Below are 13,980 nucleotides of genomic sequence, written 5' to 3' on the forward strand. Positions count from 1 at the left end.
AAGTAACTGAATTTCAGGGCAAGAACTTTGGCAGTAGTGGTGCCATGAGTATGTTCCAAAAGACAGAAATTTTAATAAAGCAAAGGCAACATGCAAAACATTTTATATCCAAATTCAGAACCTTCAAAGCAACTGCAGAATGCAACTCATGTTAGGAGGCTCTACATTACTTTCTTGCTTAGAAAAGCAGTAAAAATAAATGCAGATTAATTTCTTCAGGTTTGTGGCTGCCCCATCCCTGGAGGTGTTCAAGGCCCAGTTGGATGAGGCTTTGAGCAACCTGGTGTAGGGGAAGGTGTCCCCGCCCATGGCAGGGGGGTTGGATCTAGAGGATCTTTAAGGTCCCTTCCAACCCAAACCATTCTATGACTCTGTGGAGGGCCCAAACGCTGTCCTTTTTACCTACATATTTCCAAAAAAGAAAAGAAGAGAAAATGTGCAAAATATAACTAGCTGTGATGACTGTCCCCTGCCTAACTTGAGTGCTGTAGCTGCTGAGGTTAAGAATATATTTCTTACATACCTATTTCTGCGTTGTTGTTAATAGTTGTCTTTTTTGTGTACTGATAATTTTAGGTAGCCAGGGTAGATAAATTGTTAGTGTAATTCGCTGTGACAATTATGATACCCACGTTAAATAGCAAATATAAAGTTAAATACTTTGATTTATGTAGAAAAGCAGCGTTTTGTGTTTGCTGGTTATGAAAGTCATGGATTTGGGGGTTTTTGGTTGTTTGTTTTTTGTTTTGTTTTTTTTAAGTTGAAGAATCTTCAATTATACTGCTTTAAGGTTTTGAATTGTATTCTGAAAAAAGAAACTCTAGAGCAGGACATAGAGCAGACTGTCTGCTCTAAATTAATGTTTTCCAGCTCTTAAGGAAGGCTTTATCTTCTAGTCAGAAGTCAGAATCTCTAGAGATGTTTTATGTCTTCCACTAACTTTATTAAAAAGCAGTCTAAGGAAAATAGCCATTAGGCAGACATCAAGTTCAGCTCTGCACTATATGCAAAAACTTTTGAGGAAATTTCACAGTGAAAACGAACTTGGTTTTGTTCAGGTTCGTAGATCCTTGTCTCCTGGCAAAACGTAAGCCTTTGGAAGACATGTACTGCCTTTTTAAAAGTCACATTGCAGCCAAGGTGGGAGTAGAGTTTGAAATACAGACAAGCAGTTGATGCTAAATGGTTTACTCTGCATGCTTTAGTAATCCATCTGAGTGCTGAGATGACTATATGTAGCAAAACATCCTTTCTTTTATTGTAATTTTGTGCTTCTGGATTTCTCAGTGCCTGTAGCCTGTTAGTTTGGAGTGAAATACTATAGTGATCAATTTATGACTGATTTGGCCATTTTCACTCTTTTTGAGAAGGAAGTTTTTAGTGATCTCCCAATTACTGAAAACACAAACATGCAAGAAATGCATCTTAGCCTTTTAATTTTGCTACTATTTATTCACAGCATAGAGTGAAAAAAATAATACCTACGTTGAAGCATAATTTCTGCTGCTTCATTGTGCATGTCAGCACCCGCTGTGTTATTGCAGGAAGTTCAAAGAGCAGGACTTAAGGGCTGTCTTCTTATTTTTTTTTTAAATCTAGTTGATACATTTCTTATTAGAATGCATCAAAAATCCTGTAAAGTTGTTTTAACTATTAATTTTCTTTAGTGTTGTTTTTTATTGTGCATTATACAAAACTACAAAAGAGAATGTCATCCATTCTGAATGTAATATTTATAAAACTCAAGTAGTCTTTTCCATAAGACAGATTAATATATCACTGTGAAAGTTTCATGAGGGATCCCACCAAGAAATTTTGGATATATTTGAAATTGTATGCTGGTTATTCTGAATACTAAAGTTTTGTATGCTCTAATTTGTATTTTGCCATTTTTATATGATACACACTTTCAAAGTGTAAGATACTTTCAGATCAGATCAGATACTTTCAATTTAAAAAAAAAACAAATAAGGCCTTTGATGTAGTGAGACTACATGTAGCTAAATTCTTAAATTGGCAATTACAGATGCACTTGGCAAATCTTTCTTTGGGATAAATCTGAATATAGGATGAGCACCTGGCACTCCTATGTACAGAAGTAACTTGCTAAATAATACAACCAAGTGAGGAAGATGTAATTTTAAAGTCATACTTGATTTACATTTTTATTTATATTTATTAACACTGTTATTTTTATTTTGTCTTAATTTACTAAAACAATGAATTTAATTCTGGAATATATCAAGAAAGTCATGCTCTGTCCTGGTGTGTGCTACAATTACACCTGCGGGTTTTTTTAAGTCCCAGCTCTCTGAAATGTCAGTTCAGGAATACTATTCAAATTCTTCTTTCCACTGGATTATTTTTATTAGTTTCACCTAGTTTATGCAATTTGCTCAAAATTTTATGCTGATATTTAGTATTTTACATGTCACAATATTGAACTTGACTGCAGTTCCTTGTATGTGTCCAGCTAAGTTGTCCCTGCTTCTAAGTAAACATATGATAACAACGGCTACTGAATCATAAATAAGTACCTGTAACATGCTCATTACTTTTGTCTGCCCTTTTTATTTAAATTCCCATTTTCATGTTCTGTCTTGGGTGAAGATTGTTTACTGTCTGTTGTCTGTTGAAATTTTTCGTCATATAGGCAAAATGCAGGATGGGAATATGGAGAACAGCCAGAACAAAGGTAATCTTCTTTCATATTAAGGAGGTTGTGGATTGTATTTTTAGCATCTAGTTAAAATCTGTTAAAAAATAAAATGAAATTATTTGTGCCTGTGTGTAAAAATGGCCCTATTGTTCAAACAGGACATTAAAAAAAACCCAAACTACCTCTCAATAAAAAAAACCTACCAAAGAAATTATAACTTACGGAATTTTGATATATCAGGTATTTAGGATAGGAGATCATCTGTGTTTCTAATAAGCCATTTATGGATGATACTTTCATGTCACAAAGGTCATTTGAATTCATTTTTCTTGTGCAAGTTATGTATGCTATGTATTGTTAGTGAATTTCCAGCCTGATGTTTGATATGTCTTGTCATCTTTGGTGTTTAATGGTATTGTATGGACATATTTGCATTTGCAGGGAGGAGGTAAAGCAATAACAAAAGGAAACTTTAAAGCCAAGAGCTTATTTAGCAGTGTAAAAGCATATTATAAGAATAAATAACAGGAAGATTAAGAATCTTAGGAGCTTCTTGTTTAATGTACAGTCTCAGGAAGAAATGGAAATAAGTAGTTTGCTTTCTTTGAAGAAAAGTCATGATTCCCTTTTTATTATGAGACACAGCTGTCATGATTCCTTTGGGTTATGCCAAATAAGTAAATTAAACTATAAGTTCTCTTCTCAGATAATACTAAAGGTTGTGAAGGTGGTGGATCATAAATGGAATAGATAAACTCAATTATTAATGGTACAAAACTATTAAATGAAGTAATCCTAAATGAATAAATTTTAAAGTTAGAGAGACAAATTAGATTTCCAGGTCAAATACGCATAGTTTTGTACAGTCTGTTCACAAATGTCAAAGCAAAGCTGTTTCATCTCATTCTATTTAATTTGCTCAAGTCTGTGTTCAATACAGAACAGTCACATACACATATATAAACCGGAATGTCATTGCTTTTAAAAAACGTGTCCTTCTCTTTGATACCGGACTGGCGTGGTTCGCAGCGTGGCCCACTGGTCACTGGGGTGCCTGTGCAGTCAAGAGAAGTGATGCACGTATCATCGGTGGAACCACATTGCCTTTAAAATATTTTCATTAAAAGCGTGATTGTAAGGGTGCGTTGTAATCTATGGGACACAGCAAAATTTAGAGAAATACAGACCTTCCGTTTGCCAAAGCATTTGAGATCTGCTCTTCTAGGAAATCCTGCAGTACTGACGTTCTGTTACTGAAGGAGCAATATGCAAGACATGAGGTGATTATATGTGTATAACACAGAATTCATCGGTGGCTTAAAAAAGAAAGAAAGAAAGAAAGATCAGCAGTTTTCATGGTACATGACAAACGGCGCGTTACATGTCCCCATGTGTGTGGGGTGCACATGGGTACACTTGTACGTTTGTGCCCCTGCAGAACCCCACTGTGTCTCATAGAGGCATCTGTCTGCCGCGGGAGGGGAGTGTAATTCTGTGCACAGTTACAATCCTCTGTGTTGCCATTAGCCCCTGCAATGGGTGCTGCTGGCTGAATTCGATGTAAACACTAAGATAAAAAGAATGAGTAGTTTTGGAGTAACAGTTTTGTTCTGCATTATTAGCCAAGCAGCAGGATGGGGCTGCTGCCATGGAGATGCAGCCACTGAAGAGTGCAGAAGGGGGAGAGGGAGATGACAAAGACAAGAAGAAATCCAACATGCACAAGAAAGAAAAATCTGTTCTTCAAGGAAAGCTGACCAAGCTGGCGGTCCAGATAGGCAAAGCAGGTACGACTGGGTAACTGACCGAACAGCAGGGTGTTTTGCTAGCAACGAAGCTAATAACAAATTCTTCTTAAAAGAGAGAGGCCTTTTTTTACTGCAATATTTAGAAATAGGTCACCATAATGTTGTTCTAAGGATGGTATGTGGTATTGAAGATCTGTTATTCCTCTAAAACTTGACTTTGACTGTCAAGAAACTGGAAGCTTCGGCAACTTGGATTGTAATGAATGTTTGAATCAAAATGAAATATAATTATGTATTTAATTTCCTTTAGAACTTCTGAGTACTCAGTTTCAGAATCTCTAATATCATCTCACAATATCACTCACACAGTATTTCCCTCTTACGGATTCTGAAATCATTCTGTTCTCTCTTAATATCCATGTTCATGTCTTCTACCGAATATGACACATCTGTTGACTCTTGTATCCAGTGCCATCTGGTCCATACTGTTATAAGTAGCACTTCTTCTGCAACATGTAGGTAGAAAATGAAAATCTTTCATAATGATGTAATGTTTTTCTAGTGGTATTAAAGAGATCTTTATCCAGATCCTTGGCTGAGGGTCTGCAACAGATTCCTAACTTCACCTCTGTTCCATCTCCTTTATCCTTCTCTACCATTCTGATTTTTACCCATGCTATTCCTTCTTAAGTTCATTCCTTTTTAAGTTCATTCCACTTAGCTGATCACGTAATCCCATGATGCCACTTCTACCTCTTTGCCTGTACAGTGCATGACTCGGAATCTATGATTGTCATCTCTTTAATATCCAATTTCATGCTTTGCCCAGTTTCACATCCCTCCAGCTTCTCTCCTGTGTTGCTAGTTGTACAACATACGCATTGATGTAAACCCACTGCATTTCTCATGATCATTAATTTCTTAGATTAAGTACCTTTCTACTTTGCCTTCTGATTATTATTCTCTTTGGTATTTCGGCAGGCATATGAATATCACTTTTAAGTGATTGTGTAGGGATTTCTAACCATAATGTGGAAAGTAATGTGAATTAAATTAATCATTGCTTCGTTTGGTTTTCTTGGGCAATCTATGGGTATGTCTTGCCTTGTCATGAGCATTTGCCTGTACAATATTTTAATGGATTTTCCTTTATCCTCTGTCATTTAGCAATCTCCCTGAATCATCTGTTTCTTGTCAACCTTAGCATCCTTCAGCTTACCAATTTCTTTTTTTTTTTTTTAACTTCAGTCAAGACATGAAATTCACAGCATTCTCCTTCTACTGTATGATCTCATTAGAGAGAAATTAATTTATTCTGAAGTGCAGGCTTAACTGCTTCATAGAAACCTGCCAAAGAGCAGAAATCAAGGCAAAATAGATGTTCTAATGGAATTTTTATTTGTATGCTCAAATCCAGGCACAAAGTTGTAGAGGAGGAGTGCTATCGTAACAAAGTCTGTGTCGTTGAGAGAGCATGTTAAGTCTCTGGGATCTTTTTTGAATTCTCTAAAATATTTATTAGTGTCTCTTTGCTACACTGTCAGCCTTGTACCTCTTTTGAGATTCTCCTCAATATGCACTGTTTGCATGTCCGTTTGAAAAGGGAAACCTTGGAAACACCAGTATATATCAGATTTTCAAGAAAAACAGTTAAAAACTGTTCTGTGGATGATTCTACAGTATTGCCTCATTTATATTCAAGCAGACACAGCAGCAGGGCTTTTCTAAAATATTTTGTACAGCAGCATAAACTACAGGAGACTCCTTTTCTCAAGCCTCTTAAAATAAGCTTATTTAAAAGAAAGATGAGTGTTTGAATATGGATAGACTAGTAATTTGTAAAAGGTGGAGGTTAAAAGGACAGATAAGTGTTGTACCAGGCAAAGTAATGTACTAAATTGAAAAAACTATCTGAAGCAACAGCAGAACTCCTGTTGAACTAGTCTGACTGAGCAGTTTTAAAGAGGGCAGTAAGATGGTGCTTAAAAATTGCAGCAGTATGATTCAGCTGTTCTGTAGGATCCAGTGTTTCCTTATTCCCTGGAATATATGGCTGTTGTACATGTATTATAGTAATGTTTTTTTCTACATTGTAAAATTATCATTAGCATCATTATTGGTAGTGGTGAAAAAGGTTATGTAGAATACACAAATGATTTCATATCAAACTCAAATGTAGATTTCTAGTTGCACATGGTTTTAATTGTGTTTTGGTTTATAGTAATTGATTATTTGTATTTTCAGGTTTGGTGATGTCTGCCATCACTGTAATAATTTTGGTACTATATTTTGCCATTGACACGTTTGTGGTCAACAAGAAACAGTGGTTGCCTGAGTGCACTCCTGTCTATGTTCAGTATTTTGTTAAGTTCTTCATTATCGGTGTTACTGTACTTGTGGTTGCGGTTCCTGAGGGACTTCCACTTGCTGTCACTATTTCCCTGGCTTATTCTGTGAAGGTAAGAAACATTAAAAATAACTATGGGAAAGAAATGCTGTTCAGTTGAGTTTACTAATGAGTTAGTCTTTGGGTTTTATCAGGTGTGATGAATATTAGCCTGTAAATTAATTTGCTCAAAATATTAATGAGAGTGAAATGTCTTCTTTAAAGTGAAACTTTGCTTTATATTGAAAGTATTTCTGATAAAAATGCAGATACATGTGTATTCTTAATATATCCCTTTCAAGCTACACAGTGCAGGCATATCAAGCAGTAGAAGTACCTACTGAGTTTGCAAGGTTACAGGAATTCATTTAGCAGAATTTACCATGAGAATAGTCCAATCTTTTGATACAGAATAACTTTGTCTTCAGATTTTCCTGTGAAATAGTACAAAGTTTTGACAAGGATTTAAACAGGGACACTTCAGGAACACTTTTCTAATAAATTAGATTTTCACTGGAGCTTTCATGTACTTTTCTTAAATGCAGTTGCAGTTCTTTGTTGCCAGTGTAAATGATTCTATCAGTTAAAGAGGGTTAAAATCCTGGACTCGTGGATTACTCCACTATCTATCTAGGAGTTTTCTCAGATTGTTTTAGCAATTTAGTGAGATGGGCCTTGTTTAACCATTCTGGGAATGAGATGAAGATTTTGTGAAGTTTATTTCCATTTAGTGTGTAGACAAATTAACATTACGAACCTTAGGCAGGAATAGCTTGGTTTATACATACCCCAGCATCATTATTTTGGGGAAAAAAGAGTGCATCTCAAGCATGGGATTTTGCTAGTAAAGGCTGTAGCTGCTTTTAAAATATTTTCCCATTCTTCTTATGTGCTTCATCTGAGGCATGCAACACATTGACACTGCAAAGACAGTCACGCATCTAACTGCAATACACCTTGTGTACAACTGGTGATACTGTGCCCTGTGAGTGTAAGATACTGGCTGACAGTGAGGGTCAGGCGATTGCGCACACATTTTTTTCATGTTGAAAACATATAAAGAAGTATAACATCTATTTCCAGGATGACTGTGCATCTTTTGAAAAATTTGCACTGTGGAATGGAGTGTTCTACAATGGTGGTTTTTTTGTGGCTGTGGGGTTGGTTGGTTTGTTTGTTTGTTTGATGGAGGTTTTTTTGGTTGCTTAGTTTCTTTCTTTCCCAAAGTGTATAGTCCCTCTGTGTGCTGCAAGATAACGTCCTGGCATTTGAAATAGTATTAAAAAAAAAAAAGTCTAATATTTGCTTTAATGGTAGTGTTTAAAAAAATCCTGTTATCTTCAGTTTCTTTAGCTAATCTTTGCTGTTCTAGCTATTCCTTAAAATGTATATATACTGCAAAAAAATGATGGAATTATGTTGGTTTGTCAAAGGCAAAATTATTTCAGGGCTTGGTTGTCTGTAACTGGCGCTCGGGTCATTGGCCCCGATCAAAGTTCCAGCTTCGTGAGCGTTATGTTCTCATGCACAAGACTAAATACGTGCTTTTTTGCTTTTTATAACTGATGTTAAAAATCTGTCAAAGCAAATCTTGAAGGCTTTTTATTTTACTTTTTCTCAGAAAATGATGAGGGATAACAATCTGGTCCGCCACTTAGATGCTTGTGAAACTATGGGTAATGCTACAGCCATCTGCTCCGACAAAACAGGGACACTGACAACCAACCGGATGACGGTCGTCCAGGCCTACGTTGGTGATGTCCACTACAAAGAGATCCCTGACCCAGACTCTGTACCCGCCAAAACCCTCGATTTGCTGGTTAACGCAATTGCCATCAACAGTGCTTATACTACAAAAATTCTGGTAAGTAGGCTTTTTCTGTCAATAAAATGAAACATAGCGAAGGATGTTTTAATTTCTTTAAACAATGTTCATTCTTTAACATCCTGTTGTTGATTATGAAGCAATAAATACAGTTGAGGTCTTCAAAATGAGAACAGGTGCTGAAAAAACGATGTATTTTTTGTTTTTCTTTTAAGGATAGGGATGTACTTATAAGTACAAGACTATGACACGTTTAAAATACTCCTGCTATTGTTAGATTGGGATGGCCCAGTTTAGGTGCAGGTAAATTTGCTAAGACAACTATTTTTTGCTGAGACTTTGTATCTGTAAAATGATTTTTATATATCTAAGGACTTTCAATTAATTCTCAAATAGGACAAATTGGATTGGTTAAATGAGCGAGGTTAATGATCTTTATTCATTCTGGTTTCAAGTGAATTACATCCAGAAGTATTTTATTCAGTTTGTAAAGGAGGGCAAAATGGAAATATAATTTCTGATTTACGAAGCTAATTAAGAGGCCAGAAACTTTTGTAGTTCCAGAGGACTTGTTCTTTGAAAGGTCAAGCTTAATTTTAATATTGCAGAACAAATACTTTTTTTTTTTTAGTTTATGAATTTATGTATTATCCTTTTTATAGCTCTGTGCTGAGCTGCATAACATAGTCTTGCATGCACTTCATGTTTGTTTTAAAAGTAGTCTTTTTAAAATACCATCACAGAAAACAATTGGTGAAATAGTTCTGAGTACTGGAGCATATATTTCCTTTAATTCTTGCTATGTAAATATCTAGATATTGGTAACAATTAACACTAGGAAGAATAATGTTTAGAGAAACCTGATGCTGATAAGCAAAGTGTGTTTGTGGCAAAGGTGGTTTTGATATGAATGCTCCTGAGGATTGTGTAGCCAGGGTTAGTGTCTGAAGTCAGGCCACAGCTTAGGCAGCCTTCAGACAGTCACCAGTGCTGGGATGCACTCCCTCTTCTGTTCTCCCTGAAAGCTCCCTGGAAAAGGAAACATGGGGAGGAGCAGCTCCTGAGGCGACTTGAGCTGTTTCTTACACCAGGAGTGGACGGGGAATCACACACAGCCTCCATCAGCTCAGAAGAATACTGTGAGCTTCCACCTCACAGGTGGAAATCAGGCAACAATGTGAGTGCACCTCTTCTGCTGCACTGTGCAGACAAGTAGCTCTAGCCAGCCGAGGCTGGAGCTGGTCCTTCTGGCTTTGAATTCGGATACCCTGGAAAAGCACCAGTTCTGGCTGCGAGTGTCCAGCCAGGCAGTGCTAGTTCCCAGCTGAATCTGGGATCTTATTCTGCCCTTTTCCCATGGTCTGTCCAGGTCAAAATCAAGCAGATTATCTGAAGTGAAAGATGGGCCCTCCGTTCTCAGGGTGGTTGAGTGTAAACGCTGTGTAATAGCTCAGCGTGGATGTTTTATGGCAGTGGCTTTTTGGAATCTAATTTGGGTATTTGTAAATTAGCAAGAATGTTTTACTATTGCTGAGTGGATCATGCTTTCATAAATCAGTATAACATCTGATTGCTGGGGAGAGGAACATGCATCTTAGTTATGTTAATATTGTTACAGCCTAAGTAAGGTTAGGTACTTCTGTAGAAAGAGAAATTGAATCAAACTCGTCCTCAACACACAGGCTGAGATTAAGACAAGGTAATATGGACAAATGGGGATGAAGGGTACCAGATAGCTCTGTAAATTTGTGCTTGTATAACCACTACAGCGGTACTGCTGGTCACCAGCATCGGTCCTAGCTGTCACTGTGAAGTTTGACTTTGGGAGGGCTTGGAAAGGACCTTACCAATGTTGGCAGAATTTTCCTCGTTCCTAAGAAACAGCAAGGCAGAGGGCAGGCAGACTGGGTGGTAGTTAAGTCAGGTGTAGCTGGCAGAGCAAGACCCTGTGCTTCATTTGTTGTATGTTTTCCTGTTCCTTACAAATGCTTGAGAGCAAACACAGTCACAAAATGTTTCTGTTCAACTTCCATACCAGTTGGCCCTCTCTGAAACTCAGAATAGTTTTAGGTTTCTGAGTAAGGCATGGGAAGGCATCAGAATTTCCAGACCGATGCATCTGTAATACTAAGTTTAATGTTCTGTCTTTCTCTTGCGGTAATAGTTTCATTTGACTGAAAAACTTCTGTCAATAGTACTAAAATTTCACTTTGATCTCAATATCATTTCAAAATTTTTTATTTTTTTTTTACTCTGGCTTGACTTCCTTGCTTCTTGTCGAAATTATTTATGTGTGCCTATTAAAAAGAGTCAATATTTCACCATTTCAGTTCTTTTTTAGCTTTGCACAGGGACTGGTTCTTTGTAAAATTGATAAACGAGTGAAATCCTTGAAATCACCTTTGTTCTGCATGCATATCAGACAGCTACTTGAACTCATCTGTGTAAAATTAATGGTGATTTTTTAGCTATTATAACTGCATCATACGATCAAGCCTTGCAGTGTGCATCCTACAAGAATAACAGCTCCAATATCAGAGGAGTTCATTTTATTCGTTGTTTATAACAAGCTTAAGCTAAAGTTTAAGATACAAGGTATTGTTTCATCACCCTCATTCATTATAAATCCTAAATAAATACAGTAAAAAATACGTAGGGGAGTTGCTTCCAGGATGATGTGTACAGAATTATTTTTCTAGCTGCTAATACTGGATGCATACTTGTGCACTCATTCTTAGAGCATATTTAATCAAATTGTGAATATCAGCTCAAACCTAAAGGGCATATAAGTGTTCTGTGGCTCAGATTGAATTTTACATATCCTATTTTTAGTTATCTAGTTATGCATATGTTGTAAATTGTGCTTTGTGTGAACTTCTGTTCAGAGGGATCACATATGGGGCCATAAAATTAGTCAAGATGCTCTGCTGAATGAGAAATATTCCCTCTTGCATTGTCTTTTGATTAAGGGGCAATTGAACCATTGATGAAAATATAAAAAGAAAATAATATCACTGCTTGGGATAAAAGATTTGAATTTCCTTGAGAAATTAAACACAAATTATTCCAACTGAACAAAAGCGTTATTAAATATAGTTCCTTTTTATGCTTCCAAAGGATTAAGTTGCTGGGTGAGCTGATTTTGCATTCCATTAGCTTCAGAGCAACTTTAATCCTGCTTTTATGCTGTTTATGTGAAGCTGTTCTCCAGAAAGCCTTTCTTTTCCAAAATTCATGTTTTAGATAGCTTTCCCACACGGAACTAAAAATTAGGCTTCATACATTTTCGCATGTGAGCTGTGATGAGGACTGTAAAGCATCTCTTACTCAGAAAACAAAATTGGTGATTTGGGAATATGTTGATTGCACTTGGAGCAGAAGTTCATTGATCTTAGTTATGGAGCAGTAATGAAGTAGAGACTCCAAATACCAAACCTAGTGGTTTGAGCTCTTGCTTGCATAAATTGAGTTTTAATTAGAAAAGTATTCTTCTAATTTCCTGAAAACTGTCAGAGGGCATAGATGACATGCTTCCTGGATGGGTATGATGTCTTATTAAGAAGAGATCACAATTCGTATTTAGATGAATGATTTTTAGCACCGGTGGAAATGACCCAGCTGGACCTGGTGTTGTTAGGATCTAACACAGGCATTTCATTTGGCGCTTAAGAGGTGCCTAGGGAGCGAAAAAGCTACTTACACCTATATTAGCTGAATATCTGGGTCTGCATCAGGAGGGCTGTTCTCAGTTCCGACGATCTGGAGTGTCATTTACGGCATTCGCACAGTGTGTTGGCACAATGGAGTAACATCCTTAAACCAAGGATCTTGACATTCACTCCCTGCCACAGCTTCTTGGAAAATGAAGTAAATGTGTGTTAGTCTGTATGTTAGTAAATGTTAGTCAAGTAATGAATATGACTTTGTAAAACTTCGGGACAAAAAGGCCTCAGAATTCCATCACTTTCAGTAGAGTAAGGTCTTCTTGAAAACAGCTGTAAAGTTGGTTTTGGGAATATAGATATTTGGAAGTTTCCTACTGAATCATTTAAAACCTTGAGAAGTAGTAGACTGGTCTATGGATTTTTCCATCTGTTTCCCTACATGAATGTATAAAGTTATCAGGGATGGAAAAAGAGGATTGAAACGTCATCTCTTTTGAACAGTGGTGCTTGCAGGTCTCTAATTCTTGTCTGACAGCGCGTAGACCTTTTCTTTTACCTGTCTGTACACGTACATTTGTGTGTCTGTGTATTTATACGAAGCCTTGTTTTCAAAACGGGATGGAAGAAGGAGACCCTAGCTGTTTTGGAAAGATTGGTTATTTAATTTCTTATGCAAAGCTCAAATCCCCATAGATCAGATTATGCCAAACTTATCAACAGAAAATCAGCAGAGTTTGTATTTCCTGAGGCAACAGCAAAAGAGCCTGTACTATATTGTAGCTGTCCGCCACGGGCAGTCATGCTAAATGGAACTGCTATTGGATGTCACTGGAATTCTCTCTTTATTCAAAGGAGAACTATGAGAAAATAGCTTTTATCCTCCAAACTAAGTTTTTAGTTGTTTTGGTATTTGAAATTGGAAAGATATTTTTACTTTCAGGTGCGTTTTTCTTAAAACCTATTCTCGAGCTCTTTGTTTCTTGTGTTAAAGTACGGATAAAAGCATCATTTGTTTTTGCTGTACATGAAGGTTCAGGTCATCTCTTATTTTATCCAGATAAGTTCACTCAGTGCTGCTAACAGCGTTCTAAGTTAAAATAGATACTTCAAAAAACCGTAACAAACCCCAACAAAAACACATACACGTAAAATGAGGACAGAAATGAGGACAGAATGCCAAACCAAATTAATAAGGATAGATGGAGGAAGGTTTTCATTTATGATAACATTAAATGACAACTCCAGTAAATAGCCTGGCCTAAATTCTGGTTTACTCCTTCTATAGCTCCCTACCATTAAAAAATTCTAATTTTTTCACTATCTGAAGAAGAACAAATGGATTTGTATGAACTCATGAAGCTCTGCCCCAGATCTTACAGTGTTTGTTCTGCAATCTTTAGGGGTCCAATAAGTTACTAAACACACGATACAGGGAGGAACACAGAGGAAAATCTGCTTTGCAGAAAATCAGTGCATGATTTTCAGGGTGGCATCTTCCAACTCAGGAGGGTTGGATTTAGGTCAGTAAGGCTGTCTTATGTCCTGTAAGTCTTTTATTGGCTCCTTTCAGCATGCAAGTTTGGTAATGGAAATGTCTGAAAATTGTATATGCTCTTGTTTTTTGAAGTGCTCCGGTGATGGCATTAAAATGTTGTCTGGAGCATTTCTGAGTCTCCAGCTAAATGGTGCATTTGATC

General features: G+C 36.7%; 1 protein-coding gene across 18 annotated transcripts in view; it reads left to right on the forward strand.

Annotated features, from left to right (window-relative positions):
• Nucleotides 1-13,980, forward strand: part of ATP2B2 (ATPase plasma membrane Ca2+ transporting 2) — a 175,363-nt gene that overhangs the window by 98,435 nt on the left and 62,948 nt on the right. For 7 of the 18 annotated variants that reach the window (XM_086619166.1, XM_009988232.2, XM_086619169.1 and 4 more), the window contains 4 exons: nt 2,654-2,695; nt 4,282-4,446; nt 6,652-6,866; nt 8,415-8,657. In XM_086619166.1, the coding sequence (XP_086475292.1) occupies nt 2,654-2,695; nt 4,282-4,446; nt 6,652-6,866; nt 8,415-8,657 (665 nt within the window). Of the gene's footprint in view, nt 1-421; nt 437-2,653; nt 2,696-4,281; nt 4,447-6,651; nt 6,867-8,414; nt 8,658-13,980 lie in introns of all 18 variants that reach the window. The other 11 variants (XM_086619167.1, XM_009988233.2, XM_086619172.1 and 8 more) reach the window with 4 other exon arrangements.

Source organism: Tauraco erythrolophus, chromosome 12, assembly GCF_009769465.1.
Source record: "Tauraco erythrolophus isolate bTauEry1 chromosome 12, bTauEry1.pri, whole genome shotgun sequence".
NCBI lineage: Eukaryota > Metazoa > Chordata > Aves > Musophagiformes > Musophagidae > Tauraco > Tauraco erythrolophus.